This window comes from Oryctolagus cuniculus, chromosome 10 (genome assembly GCF_051225735.1).
Source record: "Oryctolagus cuniculus isolate XC-2025 breed Fujian yellow rabbit chromosome 10, ASM5122573v1, whole genome shotgun sequence".
Lineage (NCBI taxonomy): Eukaryota > Metazoa > Chordata > Mammalia > Lagomorpha > Leporidae > Oryctolagus > Oryctolagus cuniculus.
The window spans coordinates 31781340-31793673 of NC_142876.1; the positions used below are offsets into that span (position 1 = coordinate 31781340).

General features: G+C 48.1%; 1 protein-coding gene across 4 annotated transcripts in view; it reads left to right on the top strand.

Annotated features, from left to right (window-relative positions):
* The window catches only part of EPG5 (ectopic P-granules 5 autophagy tethering factor), a 110979-nt gene extending 98884 nt beyond the window's left edge, over positions 1-12095 (top strand). For 3 of the 4 annotated variants that reach the window (XM_070050250.2, XM_070050251.2, XM_089305196.1), the window contains 4 exons: positions 994-1210; positions 1589-1804; positions 4557-4671; positions 7703-12095. In XM_070050250.2, coding sequence (XP_069906351.2) covers positions 994-1210; positions 1589-1804; positions 4557-4671; positions 7703-7885 — 731 coding nt within the window. In that variant the 3' untranslated portion in view covers positions 7886-12095. The remainder of the gene's footprint in view (positions 1-993; positions 1211-1588; positions 1805-4556; positions 4672-7702) is intronic. The other variant, XR_016214042.1, reaches the window with a different exon arrangement.
* Positions 12096-12334: the final 239 nt, after the last annotated feature.

Here is a 12334-nt window from a genome sequence, read left to right on the forward strand (position 1 = left end):
CATGAGGAGTAAGTGCACAGTGACTCCTGTTGTTGACTTAACAAATTGACACTGTTGTTTATGGCATCAGTAATCACCCTAGGCTCTTGTGTTCTGATTTCTTAACCTCTAGCGGCTGGCCTGGGAATGGACATTTAGCATGAGGGCTGTTCAGTCTGAGTCCAGGGTACATTTCACTTTTGTGGCCTCAGGGGCCGATGTTGGAAATGTTTTCTTGACATGAAGCTTAAAGTGAAAAGATTCATTAAAGTTGTTAAGAATTTTATTCTTGTTTCTCTCATTTATGTATTTGAGAGACAGAGACAGAGAACCATCCATCCACTGGTTCATTCCCCAAATGCCCACATCAGTGAGGGCTGAGCTAGACTGAAACTAGGTGCCAAGAACTCAATCCCCACCTCAATTCCCAGTGTCCCACATGGGTAGCAGAGACTCAGCTACTTGAGTCAACACCTCTGCCTTCCAGTGTGCACATTAGCAGGTTCCACTCAGAAATGGAACCAGTTCGGGGAGGGGAGGGGATGGGCAACACTGTGGCATAGTAGGTTAAGCATCCACCTGTGGTGCTGGTGTCCCATATGGGCACCAGTTTGAGTCCTGGCTGCCCCACTTCTGATTTAGCTCCCTGCTGATGGCCTAGAAAAGCAGTGGAAAATGGCACAAGTAGTTGGGCTGCTGCACCTGCATAGGAGATCTAGAGGAAGCTCCTAGCTTCTGGCTTCAGTTTGGCACAGCTTTGGCCGTTGGGGCTATTGGGGAATGAGCAAGTGGATTGAAGACTCTCTCTCTATCTCTACCTCTCTCTGTAACTCTGCCTCTCAGGTAAATAAATATTAAAAAAACAAACAAACAAACAAACAAAAACGTAGAACTGGGACTTGAATCCAGGCACTCTGATGTGGGGTATGGGCATCCCAAGTGGTATCTTAACCGCTGTGCCAAATGTCCCCCTGCCTTGCTTATATTTTGATGTCTCCTTTTAATCTTTTTTAGGCTCCTTCAACCAGAATTTCGGCTGGGGCCCTATTCTGGTGTCCCTTCAGGTCCCAGAGCTCACTATAGAAGACTTCCTGCAGGAGTGCCTAGCCCTCGGCAGTTACTTGACTCTCTATGTCTACCTGCTTCAGTGCTTAAATAGTGAGCAGACTCTCCAGAACGAAATGAAAGTGCTGCTGCGCCTGAGCAAGTGGCTGGAACAGGTGTACCCAAGGTATAGCGGCACTTGTTTTGCACAGATGCCTAGCCCGAGGGCCTGTTTTCTGAGTAGGTTCTTTAATTTTCTAAAATGGGAATTTTGAAGCACCAAGCTTGAGTTCCCTTATGAGTTGAGGGGAGATAAAAATCTCTAGCTCATAGGGTTGTTACGAGGCTTAACGTGAGAGGACAGAAAGCCCGTACATGGTGTCTGGCACATGGTGAGTGCTAAGCAGTAGCTGTTAGCAGTCCCATTATTTTAGGAGCCTGATCACCTGTGCCTAAGCCTCTAGGGCACTAAATGGCCTGTGCTTCAGACTGTTGTGGACTTTCAGGTAAACGGGGGTGGGAAAAATCCACTCCTGATTTTGTTTTCCTCTGGTGCCTCCCCCAGTTCCACGCAGGAAGAGGCCAAGCTGTTTCTGTGGTGGCACCAAGTGCTGCAGCTGTCTCTGATTCAGACCGAGCAGAATGACTCAGTCCTGACAGAATCTGTGATTCGAATTCTGCTCACACTTCAGAGCAGGCAGTGCCTTGTGGCGGAGGAGAGGCTCAGCTCTGGGATCCTGGGGGTAATCGGCTTGGGCCGGAAGTCACCCTTGTCTAACAGGTAAGGAAGCACCTGCTGCTGTTCTAAATAGGCCTCAGACGTCTGCGTTGATGTATAGGTTGTGATACCTCAGTAGGTTTTGCAACCAGGTTTTCCAGAAAAATTAAGAGGAAAAAATCAGAGCCAGATTACTTTTTTATAGTCTTAAGAAGCATTTTTTTCTCATCTTGACGCTACTTTAGATTCAAACAAAATTTTGTGTCAGTAGCATCTGTTGTATTTTGACTTTGTATCGTTACTGCTGCTTTTTTTTTTTTTTTTTTTTTTTGATTTGAGCCCGTGATGGTGTCCAAGGTTAGGTTAGAATGCCCGGTGTGCTGCTTCACTACAGGTGCTAGATCACTGTGCGTGGGTTCAGGGGAACCCCACACCTGTGGGGGACTCGGATCAGTGCACCATTAAGTCCTCAGCAAGGGTGAAGGGCAGTTGGTGAGAAGGACAGGTAATAAGAATCAAGTCCACGTATTTGTTGCTCAGACTCCCAAGGCATGGAATAATTTACCATCTGCCTTCTGTCCTGCCGAGCAGTTCTTCTCCTCTTCTGTCTGCTTCTTGTGGAATAGCCCATTCTGCTGTTGCAACTTTGGGGACAGCTCCTTGCAGAGCAGTTAATATCATGTTTCTTTGTGTGTGGTAGAATTTAGCAGGACTGTGTGATTGGTTTCATTTTAAATTTGCCTTGTGTTTCTTTTGCTCCCATCAGATATTTTCATTATTGCTTTTTTAATTGTAGTAAAATGCCCATAACTTAAAATGTCTCATGGCAGCTGCTGTAATATAAATAATTCAGTGACATTTAGCATGTTCACAATATCGTTGCAGCCCTCACCACTGACTAGTTCCGGAAGGTTTTCATCATCCCCAAGGGAAGCCATGTACCCATTAAGCAATCGCCTCTGTTTCCTTTCACCCTTAGTCTCTGGCAGCCTGTAATTGGCTTTATGTATTAAATCCTGTTTTAGACATTTTACATAAATGAAATCAAATAATATGTGGCATCTTCTGTCTGACTTCTTTCATGTAGCACAAAGTTGTCAAAGTTCATCCATGTTGTAGCATGTGGCAGTACTTCACTCCTTTATCATCGTATGGATATACCATGTTTTGTTTATTTATTTGAAAGAGTTACAGAGAGAGAGGGACACACACACACACACACACACACATCTGCCAACCTCTGGTTCACTCTAGATGACTGCAACAGCCAGGGCTGGGCTAGGCTGAAGCCTGAAACCAGGGGCCAGGAGCTTCATCCAGGTCTCCCATGTGGGTGTCTGGGGCTGAAGCACTTGGGCCATCTTGTGCTGCTTTTCCTAGACCATTAGCAAGGAGCTGGGTTGGAAGTAGAGCAGCTGGGACATGAACCAGCGCCCATATGGAATGCCAGCATCACAGGTATGCCATCACTTGCTGTGCCACAGCGCCAGCCCCTTGTTTATCTGATTATCAGCTGATAGACATTTCGATTGTTTCAACCTTTACCTGATTGCATAAAATGCTGCTGCGAACATTCTTTTAAAGGAGTTTGTTAGGACATCTGTTTTCAGTTCCTCTGGGTCTGTTCCCAGGCCTGGAGTTGCTGGATCCTGTAGTAACCGTGTTGCACTTCCTGAGAGCTACTTTCATAGCCCCTGTGTGGGGAGCAACTCGGACTAGACTGTTACTGGAATTAAGACTTATTCTATGCATCTGCTCTCCCACAATATGGCGCTGGGAGAGGAGGAAATAGCTTCTACACAGCTGCCTCCAGTTCAACCAATAAACTGTAGGACCTGCTCCTGATTGGAGGAGAGCAGCGTACTCGGCGTGTGGGTAGCAGAGTTGGGATTGGTGGAAGAGGACTATAAAGGAGGAGAGAGACAACATGCACCGGGAACATCTATCTGAAGGAACACCTGTGCAGCCCCCGAGAGAGCCGGCCGGCGGTGTGCCGCTCCCCCGCGGAAGTGGGGAAAGTGGCAGGGGGAACCGCCCTTCCACGGAGGTGGAAGGGTCGGTAGCCAACCCCGGAAGAACCAGCAGCAAACCCGGGAAGGGCCGAGCAGACAAAAGAACAGCGCAGGGTCCTGTGTCGTTCCTCCACGAAGACGGGGAGCGACACCCCTGCACCATTTATATTCCCCCAGCAGCCTGTGAGGCTTCCAGTTATTCTACATTTTTGCCAACACTTTGATTCTTTGATTGTTGTTGTTGTTAATTTATTTATTTTTATCCGAAAGGCAGAGATACAAAGAGGAAATAGAAACACAGAGAGATCTTCCATGTGCTGGTTCACTCCCCAAATGCCTGCAACAGCCAGGCCTGGGCTAGGCCAAAGTCAGGGGCTGGCAGTCCAAACCTGGACTCCCACATATGTGGCAGGGATCCAAGTACTTCACTATCACTTCCTGCCGTCCAGGGTGCACCTTAGTAGAAAGCTGAAATTAGAAGTGGAGCTGGGGCTTGAACGCAGGCATTCGGGTATGGGGTGCAGGCATTCCAAGCAGTGACCCAGCCACTGCACCAAATGCCTTCCCTGACACTTTCACTCCTGAATCTGAATTATACCCGCATTGTTTGCATGGTGATCATGGAAGGGGAGGTTCAGGTTCCTTGTTGATCAAGTTGAAGACTTTCCTGAAGAGGTTAATGATGCAGTAGACCTAGAAATGTGTTTACCTTGTTTTGTTGTTGTTGTTTTTTTTTTTTTTAATAGAAAGTGCTGGTTATTTTAATATCATTTCCTCCTTCTGACCTCTCCCTAACCCCTAAGGTTCCGGGTGGTTGCCCGAAGCATGGCTGCCTTCCTTTCAGTCCAGGTTCCTACAGAAGATCAGATCCGATTGAGACCTGGCTCCGACTTACATCTGACTCCCAAAGCTCAGCAGGTCGGTACAGACAGCTTTCTGCCTGCGGGTCAGAGGTCTCCCGCCTGCCTTCCCTGTAAGGTGGCAAGGTGGCAGCTCTGGCTCATATACACGATGGCATGAGGCTTGTAGGAGCACGTGTGCTCATCCCAGATTTTAAGCCATTTTTTGTAGGTACTTACCTAGAACACTGTTATTGTGGATGAAGCAAGGCCATAGGCAAACCAGTCTAGGTCTGAATTTTGTTCTGGTAAGTGTAAATGCACACTTACCTGCTAAAGGCTTGCAGCTGGGGGTCGGGGGCTGAGGGCTGAGGGCTGAGGGCTGAGGGCTGAGGGCTGAGGGCTGAGGCGGGTGCAGAAAATGCAGCCACAGTTGAGATGGAAGGAAACTAGCTGAGTTTAACTTGGAACCAAGGAAGGGATTCCTTTGTGAGTCTGAAGGTTGACCACTGTTGGCTGATGCTGCAGACAGAATGGTAGCTCTGGAAAATTATAGTTTGTTCTAGAAACAGGAAGACGGTGTGGGCAGTGGTCCCATTCTGGTATCTCTTGCTCACCTGTCTGTAGGCCAGGAAGCGCAAGGTGCATACTCTGAAGCAATGGCTGGCAGTCCTGGGTGCCGCTCTCTGCCAGGCATTGCCCTGAGCTACAACTCACTGGCTATGCACAAGTCAAAGTGTAACTCGTTTATTCCTCATAATAACAGCAGAGGAACTGCTGTTTTCCTGGTTTTGTGGATGAGTAAGCAGTCGTGGGTCATACAGCTTGAGAGCGGGGCTGGTTTCACCCTCATCAGTCCAGCTGTAGGGTGTGTTTGTGCCTGGGCATTGTGCAGACCCCTCGGCTGTGCTGTCTAAGCCAGGTACACGTGTATGAGATCTTGCCTATTAAGAATGAAGATCAGGCAGAACAGTTGGTAGGTTCTTCACAGGGATCCCTGTGTAGAAAATACCTGATGATGGTTGCTCACTGGCCAGACGGCACAGCTGTTTAAATCCCTAATGTCTCACATGAGGTATCACAGATGGCAAAAGTTATTTAAAAAACTTTTTAAGTTGTTCTTTAATAAAATTAAAAACATTTGGAACTGGGCCAGGGCTGTAGACAGAAGCTGGCAGCTTAGTCCAGGTTGCCCACATGGGCAGCAAGAACCCAGTCGCTTGAGCCATCACTACTGCCTTCCAGTGTCTGCATTTGCAGCAAGGCAGAGGCAGGAGCAGAACCAGGAATCCAACCCAGGCATTCGGATAGGGGAGGTGTGCATCCCAACTGGCATCTTTTTTTTTTTTTTAATATTTATTTTATTTATTTGAAAGAGCCACAGAGGAGACAGAGAAATCTTCCGTCTGCTGGTCCATTCCCCAAATGGCTGCAATGGCCAGGGCTGGGCCAAACAAGAGCTAGGAGCCTCTTCCCACTCTCCCATGTAGGTGCAGGGGCCCAAGCACTTGGGCCATCCTCCGCTGCTTTCCCATGTGCACTGACAGGGAGCTGGATTGGCAGTGGAGCAGCCGGGACTCAAACCAGTACCCATATGGGATACTGGCATTGCAGGAGGCAGCTTTACCCTCCCTCACACTGGCATTTTAACTGCTTAGCCAAAGGCCTACTCCGAGATGAGCCTTGTGAGGGCAGATTAGTGACATCAGAGAGATGTATTTCAGGGTGTATATGAGAAGTCTTCAACTCCTCTGTGGTCACCAGGACCTGGAGCATCTAGGCATGACTCCAGGTCACCTGGGCCCAGCCTCTCTTTGTCCGCATTTCAGGGATGATTTTCTGTGTGTCTCCTATGAACTTGCGATTAGGATTTTTAGACTTGAAAACGGTCATCTTTTTTTTTTAAGCTTTTATTTAATAAATACAAATTTTATAGGTATAGCTTTAGGAATATAGTGGTAACAGTCATCTTTTTTAAATAGAATGATTATTGTAAAGCCTCAAAATGGACCATTGAGGGGCTACTTGAAAAAGAAAAGGAGGAGAGAGAGAAGAGAGACACCGTGGCTCATAGGAGTGCCTGTCCCCACTCATTCAGTTCTTAGATTGAACTCTGTTCACAAAGCTCTTAACTTGGTCCCCAAATCCTAAGACTTATATGTACAGCCTTCCTGGTAATTTATTTCTAAGCTTCCAGTTCATTTGCCATCCTTAAAAAATCTCCCTCCCTGTTTTGTGAACCAAGCCAATTCCATCATTTAGTATATATCATCTAGCACTCCGGTTGAGAGGGAGGGGACACGGTGCAGGGGAGGGGGACAGGGTCACAGTCCTGGGGTGGGTGAGCTTGTGCAGTTGGAAAACAAGACTCCCCGCTGTTGTGAGTCCTTGTTTTCTCCACGTAGTCTCTTCTGCTAGGAAGGAAGCAGAGTTAAAGTGATTGAGTCAAGGCATGTTTTTCCTTTACTGCTCTGGAGAGAGGTGTGGGAACATTGTCTCCATCCATTCTGGGCAGACCCGGGAGGCACCTGATCCGGAATTTATGCTCCTTTAACCTCAGCCGGCCATGGCAGCAGGTTTCTGCAGCAGTTCATTCAATCAGACCAGTTACACATGACCTTGTTTTGTAACCGAGGAACAAGCCCAGCACCACATGGGGCAGGGCTCACTTGGACGAGATGCTGGGTGCCTGTGATTTCCCAATGGCTCCTGGGAGGAGGGGGCTGGTGATCTGTTGGGGAGGAGCCCCCTGGTGAGAGTTGGGACCAAAGGAAATGAGAATGAGGCAGCTTTCAGGAAGCTGGGGGAGGGGGGTGACAGGTGAGGAGGCCAGCGGTAAGACAGGCCCGGCTGAACCATAGCTCTTGGCCACAAAGTGTTGGGGAGTAGCCCCAACCAGGAGAGGGGAGGCTGGATGTGGAAAGCTGCAGAAGCCAAGGAGGCTTTGGGGTGCTGTTCTCCCTCTGCGAGTGGCTACTGGTGCCTGCATTCTGGACTCCTAGTTCCCAGCTCACAGTGGAACCACATCGTAACAGTAAGTATGCTATGCCTGTGGCCACCACGTTTCACGTTCACTGTGGAATTAACCCCCCGTCTTTCGTGTCTTTTAGGCTCTGAGTGCTCTTGAATCCATGACCTTGAGTAAGCAGTATGTTGAGTATCAGGATCAGATACTGCAAGCCGCCCAGTTTATAAAGCACCCTGGCCATTGCCTCCAAGATGGGAAAAGCTTCCTGGCTCTTCTTGTCAACAGTCTGTATCCAGAAGTGCATTATTTGGACAACATTCGATAGTACCACTGAGGCTCTTGAAAACCATGTTGCTCTTTATGTTTACATTTAACTTTGCTGTTGTTCCCCTAACTTCCCTCCGTTTCACCGCAGAGTAAGTTCAGCCAAGGAGCAGCTGAGTGAGATGCAAGTCGGGAGGCATTAGGGAATTCTGGGGTGTGTGTAAGTTTGTCTTCTTAGCTCTTAAAACATTCTGGGAGCATCGTAACTTTTATGTTTGCCCACAAGTGAAATTAACTGAGCTTCCCCTGGGTGCAGAGCCTCTCGGAGTTGAACTTCGCAGGCGTCTCGAGTACAACTGCTCCAGGAATCGTGTGGAGCTCTCACTTTTACACCCCATTTGTGTTCTTCCAAAGTAAGAACAAAAGTCAGCCTTGAAAATTTCTGCATTTCTCAAATGTGGGGAAACACACCAGCATCTGAGTATTGTGGTAATTCCCTCAACAGGGAGCTGGAAGTGCTGAATTGGTTCGTGTTGCATGTGATGGGGTAGGCTGGCTCTCCGTGACGAGCTTGCCGTGTACAGCGGGGGAGCACAGCCAGGGATGTCTGTCCAGTCACCACAGCCCCGCCACTCCCTTGGATCCTACCCCCAGCCCAGCCCCCCAGTCACACCACTTACCTGACCCTGTTGACACTGAAATTTCCAAGTTGGTATCCAGAGGCCTCTCGTGTCAAGAGACAAGAGATGGGGAGAAACTGGGCCCCACTGTGTATTCCCTGCGTGTTCTTCCCTCCATAGTTAAACGCAAATGCAGGTTTGGGGTCTGCTGAAACACTGTCCTGCAGAAGCCAGGTCGGGTTGGGAGAACTGCTGCGGGCTGGCTTTCTTCCAGGAGCCACGTGCCTTCTGTTAGCAGCTGTTCTCATTCATTGCCAGAGCCTCACAGTGGCACTGCCTGTGGTGTCGCCGTCTTCTTGCCCGTGGTATCACTGCCTGAGCAATGGCAGCTGGACTCTCGTCATCGGATTCGTGCTGCTGTCAGCTCCAGATGGATTTCATACGTCCAGCTTTGCCTACAGGGCAGCCTGGGAACATAAGTAGTCATCTGACGTGTCTCAGTGGCCGCCAGGAGCCTTTAGTAGGGAGACAGGGATGTGGGCCAGCAGAGCAGTGACTGCTTCTCGCGTACCCTTGGCCGTGCTTCCCCCACACCTGGAGGCTTGCGGGAGCTCTTCATTTTGAACTTGTGCGGTTGAGCAGTTCTGCCTCCCGGGCAAGCTCTGATGGAGCGCATCCATTTCAGGCTCAGAGTTTTGTGGGCCACAAAGCCTCGTCTTCCGGAGACATGTTCTTTGTTTTCCTTTCTCCCCATTTTCAAAGTCGGTCATCCACCTGTGTATAAGAAAATTTTAGGAGCTCTGCCATTTACCGAGCTGATCTGACAACAATGGTGTTAAGATGGGAAATACCTTGTGTGCTGTTTTCTTTGAGGAGGAGGCAATTATTGATTTCCTAGAATGTGAAGTTTTTCAGTGACAGTATGTACATTTTAAAGAGAATTATGATTAACCTGTTAATTTTTGAAAGTTTATAATATTTATAATGTATTTGGTCTGTAAAAATGATGAAAAATAAAATCGACCTTTGGTTGTAATAGCTATGAATCCAGACTGCAGGGTATCCCGCTACTTCGTCAAGTATTTCAGTTGGTAAAATTGCTGTCGGTTTTTATGCCTGATGTCTTCTAGTTGTAACCTCATCATCAGAGATGGCCAGTGGAGGTGCGTCTTCTTCCACTGCTTTATGTTTACTCTCTGGGCTAAGAAAGTGCTTTAAAGGCACCGGCTGGTTCAGATCATGGCAGCGCTGCTGGGGTCTCCTGGGAAGGCAGGGTAGCAGGCCTGTCAGCCTGCCCACTGCTTTCAGGGCTAATGGGTTTCCAGAGAGCACAGGGCCACGTTTTCAGAGACAGCGACTGGGGCTGCATGTAAATCCTGGGATCAAGGAAAAACAGAGCCTGCCTTATAGGCCGAGTGACGTGGAAGGCAACCTGTTGCACGCTCCAGACTTCTGGCACAGTGGCCGGCCCTGGCACCCCGCTCAGATAAGGATGTCTGACAGTTTCCTAGGAGCAAGAGGAGGCAGCATTCTGATCCCAACAAAAAAGTGCCTCTCGGCCTCTCCATTCCTTGTGCCCCACCACGCAGTTCTCAGATGGGGGCAGAGTCAGCTGGGGGTCAGTCTTCTCCATCCAGCACCTGCAGGGCGGGGCAGACAGCTGGATGCAGGGCGTGTGAGGGAGAGGGGTCCTGCAGAGTGTGACAGTGGCAGGTAGGGCTAGGGCTCTCCTGTACGTTTCCAGAGCTCTTACTCTCGGGACCCCAGCTCGGAGGCTGACTGTGTTTCTCAGCTGCATGATCAGTGTGTTGTCCCAGTCACCGAATGCCTCTGCCTCCCCGGGATTGGGCCCAGTTCAGTCAGTTCTTTGAGTCTGGGGGTAGTCTGATCCCTTCAACCAGTGACAGCCTCCTTGTTCCTCCCTGTCAGCTGCCAAGGTCAGTTTGTCCATGTTGCCCAAGTTAAGAGTGTTTAAATGAAGGTGATAGTTTTTCATTAGGTGTTTGTTGCTACAGTTATTTCTTTGGGAGCAGGAAGTGAATTCCTAGGGTCACATTTAAAACCAGAGGGGCATTTAATACTCATCCCTCTTGTGAGGATCCTGTGATGCCCTGCTGGGCATGCCCAGGCTGCCACTGTGGGCTCTCTTTGTAGTTCTGGTTGTTAGCAGGCCAGCGGCTCCTGGCAATGTGACTTATTTATTGGTCAGGGCTCTGCCTAGAACAATCCAGGCTAGGGCTGTCCTCTTGTACCGCTTGGGACAGATCTGGCAGTTTGAGTTTTTGTCACGTTTTGGACCCAACCCCTTAGTCTTTTGCAGGCTAGGTGGCCCTGTGTCTTTAGTTAGTTCTCTTCTCCCATGAGGTCTGAGAGGACTGCACTTTGTGAAAAGTTCTCACATTGATCCATGTTATCCAAGAGAGGCCAACATCAGGGTGAGACGGATGAGGCATCTGGGGCACCAGTTGAACTGGTGCTCACTTGCAGGTGCCAAGAGTGGGAATCCTCCTGTTCTGACAACTCACTTGCCACGTCCTGCTCCCTGCCCTTGGGTTACGGTCATACTACCGCGGTCCACGTAGTGTAGTTGGCTCCTCTGGACTCTTGGGTGGCAAGTAGCTGTGCCCCAGACCTGTGGAGTGTCAGTTGCTGCGAAAGACTAGTCTCCTTGCACATCTCACACTAAGTCTAACAATAAGGCACTTCACAGGTAACCCTTTACTACTGTCTCCTCTCCATTTGGGTCTGACTTTACAGCTTATTTTGAGATGGTAGCTGATCATTTTTCTGCCCAGTTAACTTTGTCTTATTAAACAAAATGGAAATATAATGCTGGGAAATAAGCATGTTGCTTTATCTGTTTTTTTTTTTTTTTTTCAATGTCCCCTTCTGTGTTCTTTCGTGGGCAGCTGGGTGATGCTGGGTGAAGTCCTTGATTTATAGCCAGGCACCAATACGGACTTCATTGTGGTGTGTGACGATACGCTCATGTTTTAGGGAGGCCCAGAGCAGCTATATGATGGGACTTCAAGAAGGGTGTGGAAAAATGGAACTGAAAGATTTACTTTGGTGCAAAAATAGTTGATGTCCATGCATATGAACAGTCTTCAAAAAGATCATGCAAAAATGTATATTATGCAAAAACTATGCCTGAATTTCAAAATGTTTTTGCACCAAAACTTCTAATTCTGTTTTTCGACAGACTTTCTAAAGTACCTTCATATGTGAAGTTTCCTTCACACTGGATAGGTTTTTGATACTTGATGATGATAACTTGAAAAAAAGCCACCTGTGGATCCTGTTTTGGGATGGTGAATCACTGAGGAATGCTGTTGTGTGTAACTTATCTTTAATGTACAGATGCAGTATCTCATTGAGCACTGAGAATCAGAATTCACTCTTCCTTCAGTGGTTTGAAGTCACTTTCTGAGAAGACAGAGGCTGTTGAACCCTTCCTTCTCCCATGTCTCATGTGCCCTTCAAGTCCTCTGATTTTAAGTCATTACATGTGCAATATTCACTTCTTAGTCACGCTTGAGCCTTTTACAAGCTTGTACAAAGGATGAATTTTTATATAGCCATGAGAAACAGGAAGAAATGAAAATTGGTGAAGTAAAATTGTGCAAATAAACCATATTTGAATTCAGTGTACACGTGGTGAGCCTGTCTCATTGTTTTTGGGAGTTTGGTTTCTTGGGTCTTGTTTTCATAAATAAATCACACTAAGAAACATTTTAGAAAGTTTGTGATGGGTAGAAATGTTATTCTGTGATGTTTCACCTCAGTGAGAGGCCTGTAACTTCAGAGAGAACCTGTAATTTTGGACCTGAAGAATTGGCTTGGACAGAGGCCACTTGGTGACACTGCAGAGGTGAGGAGAGCCCCTGTGG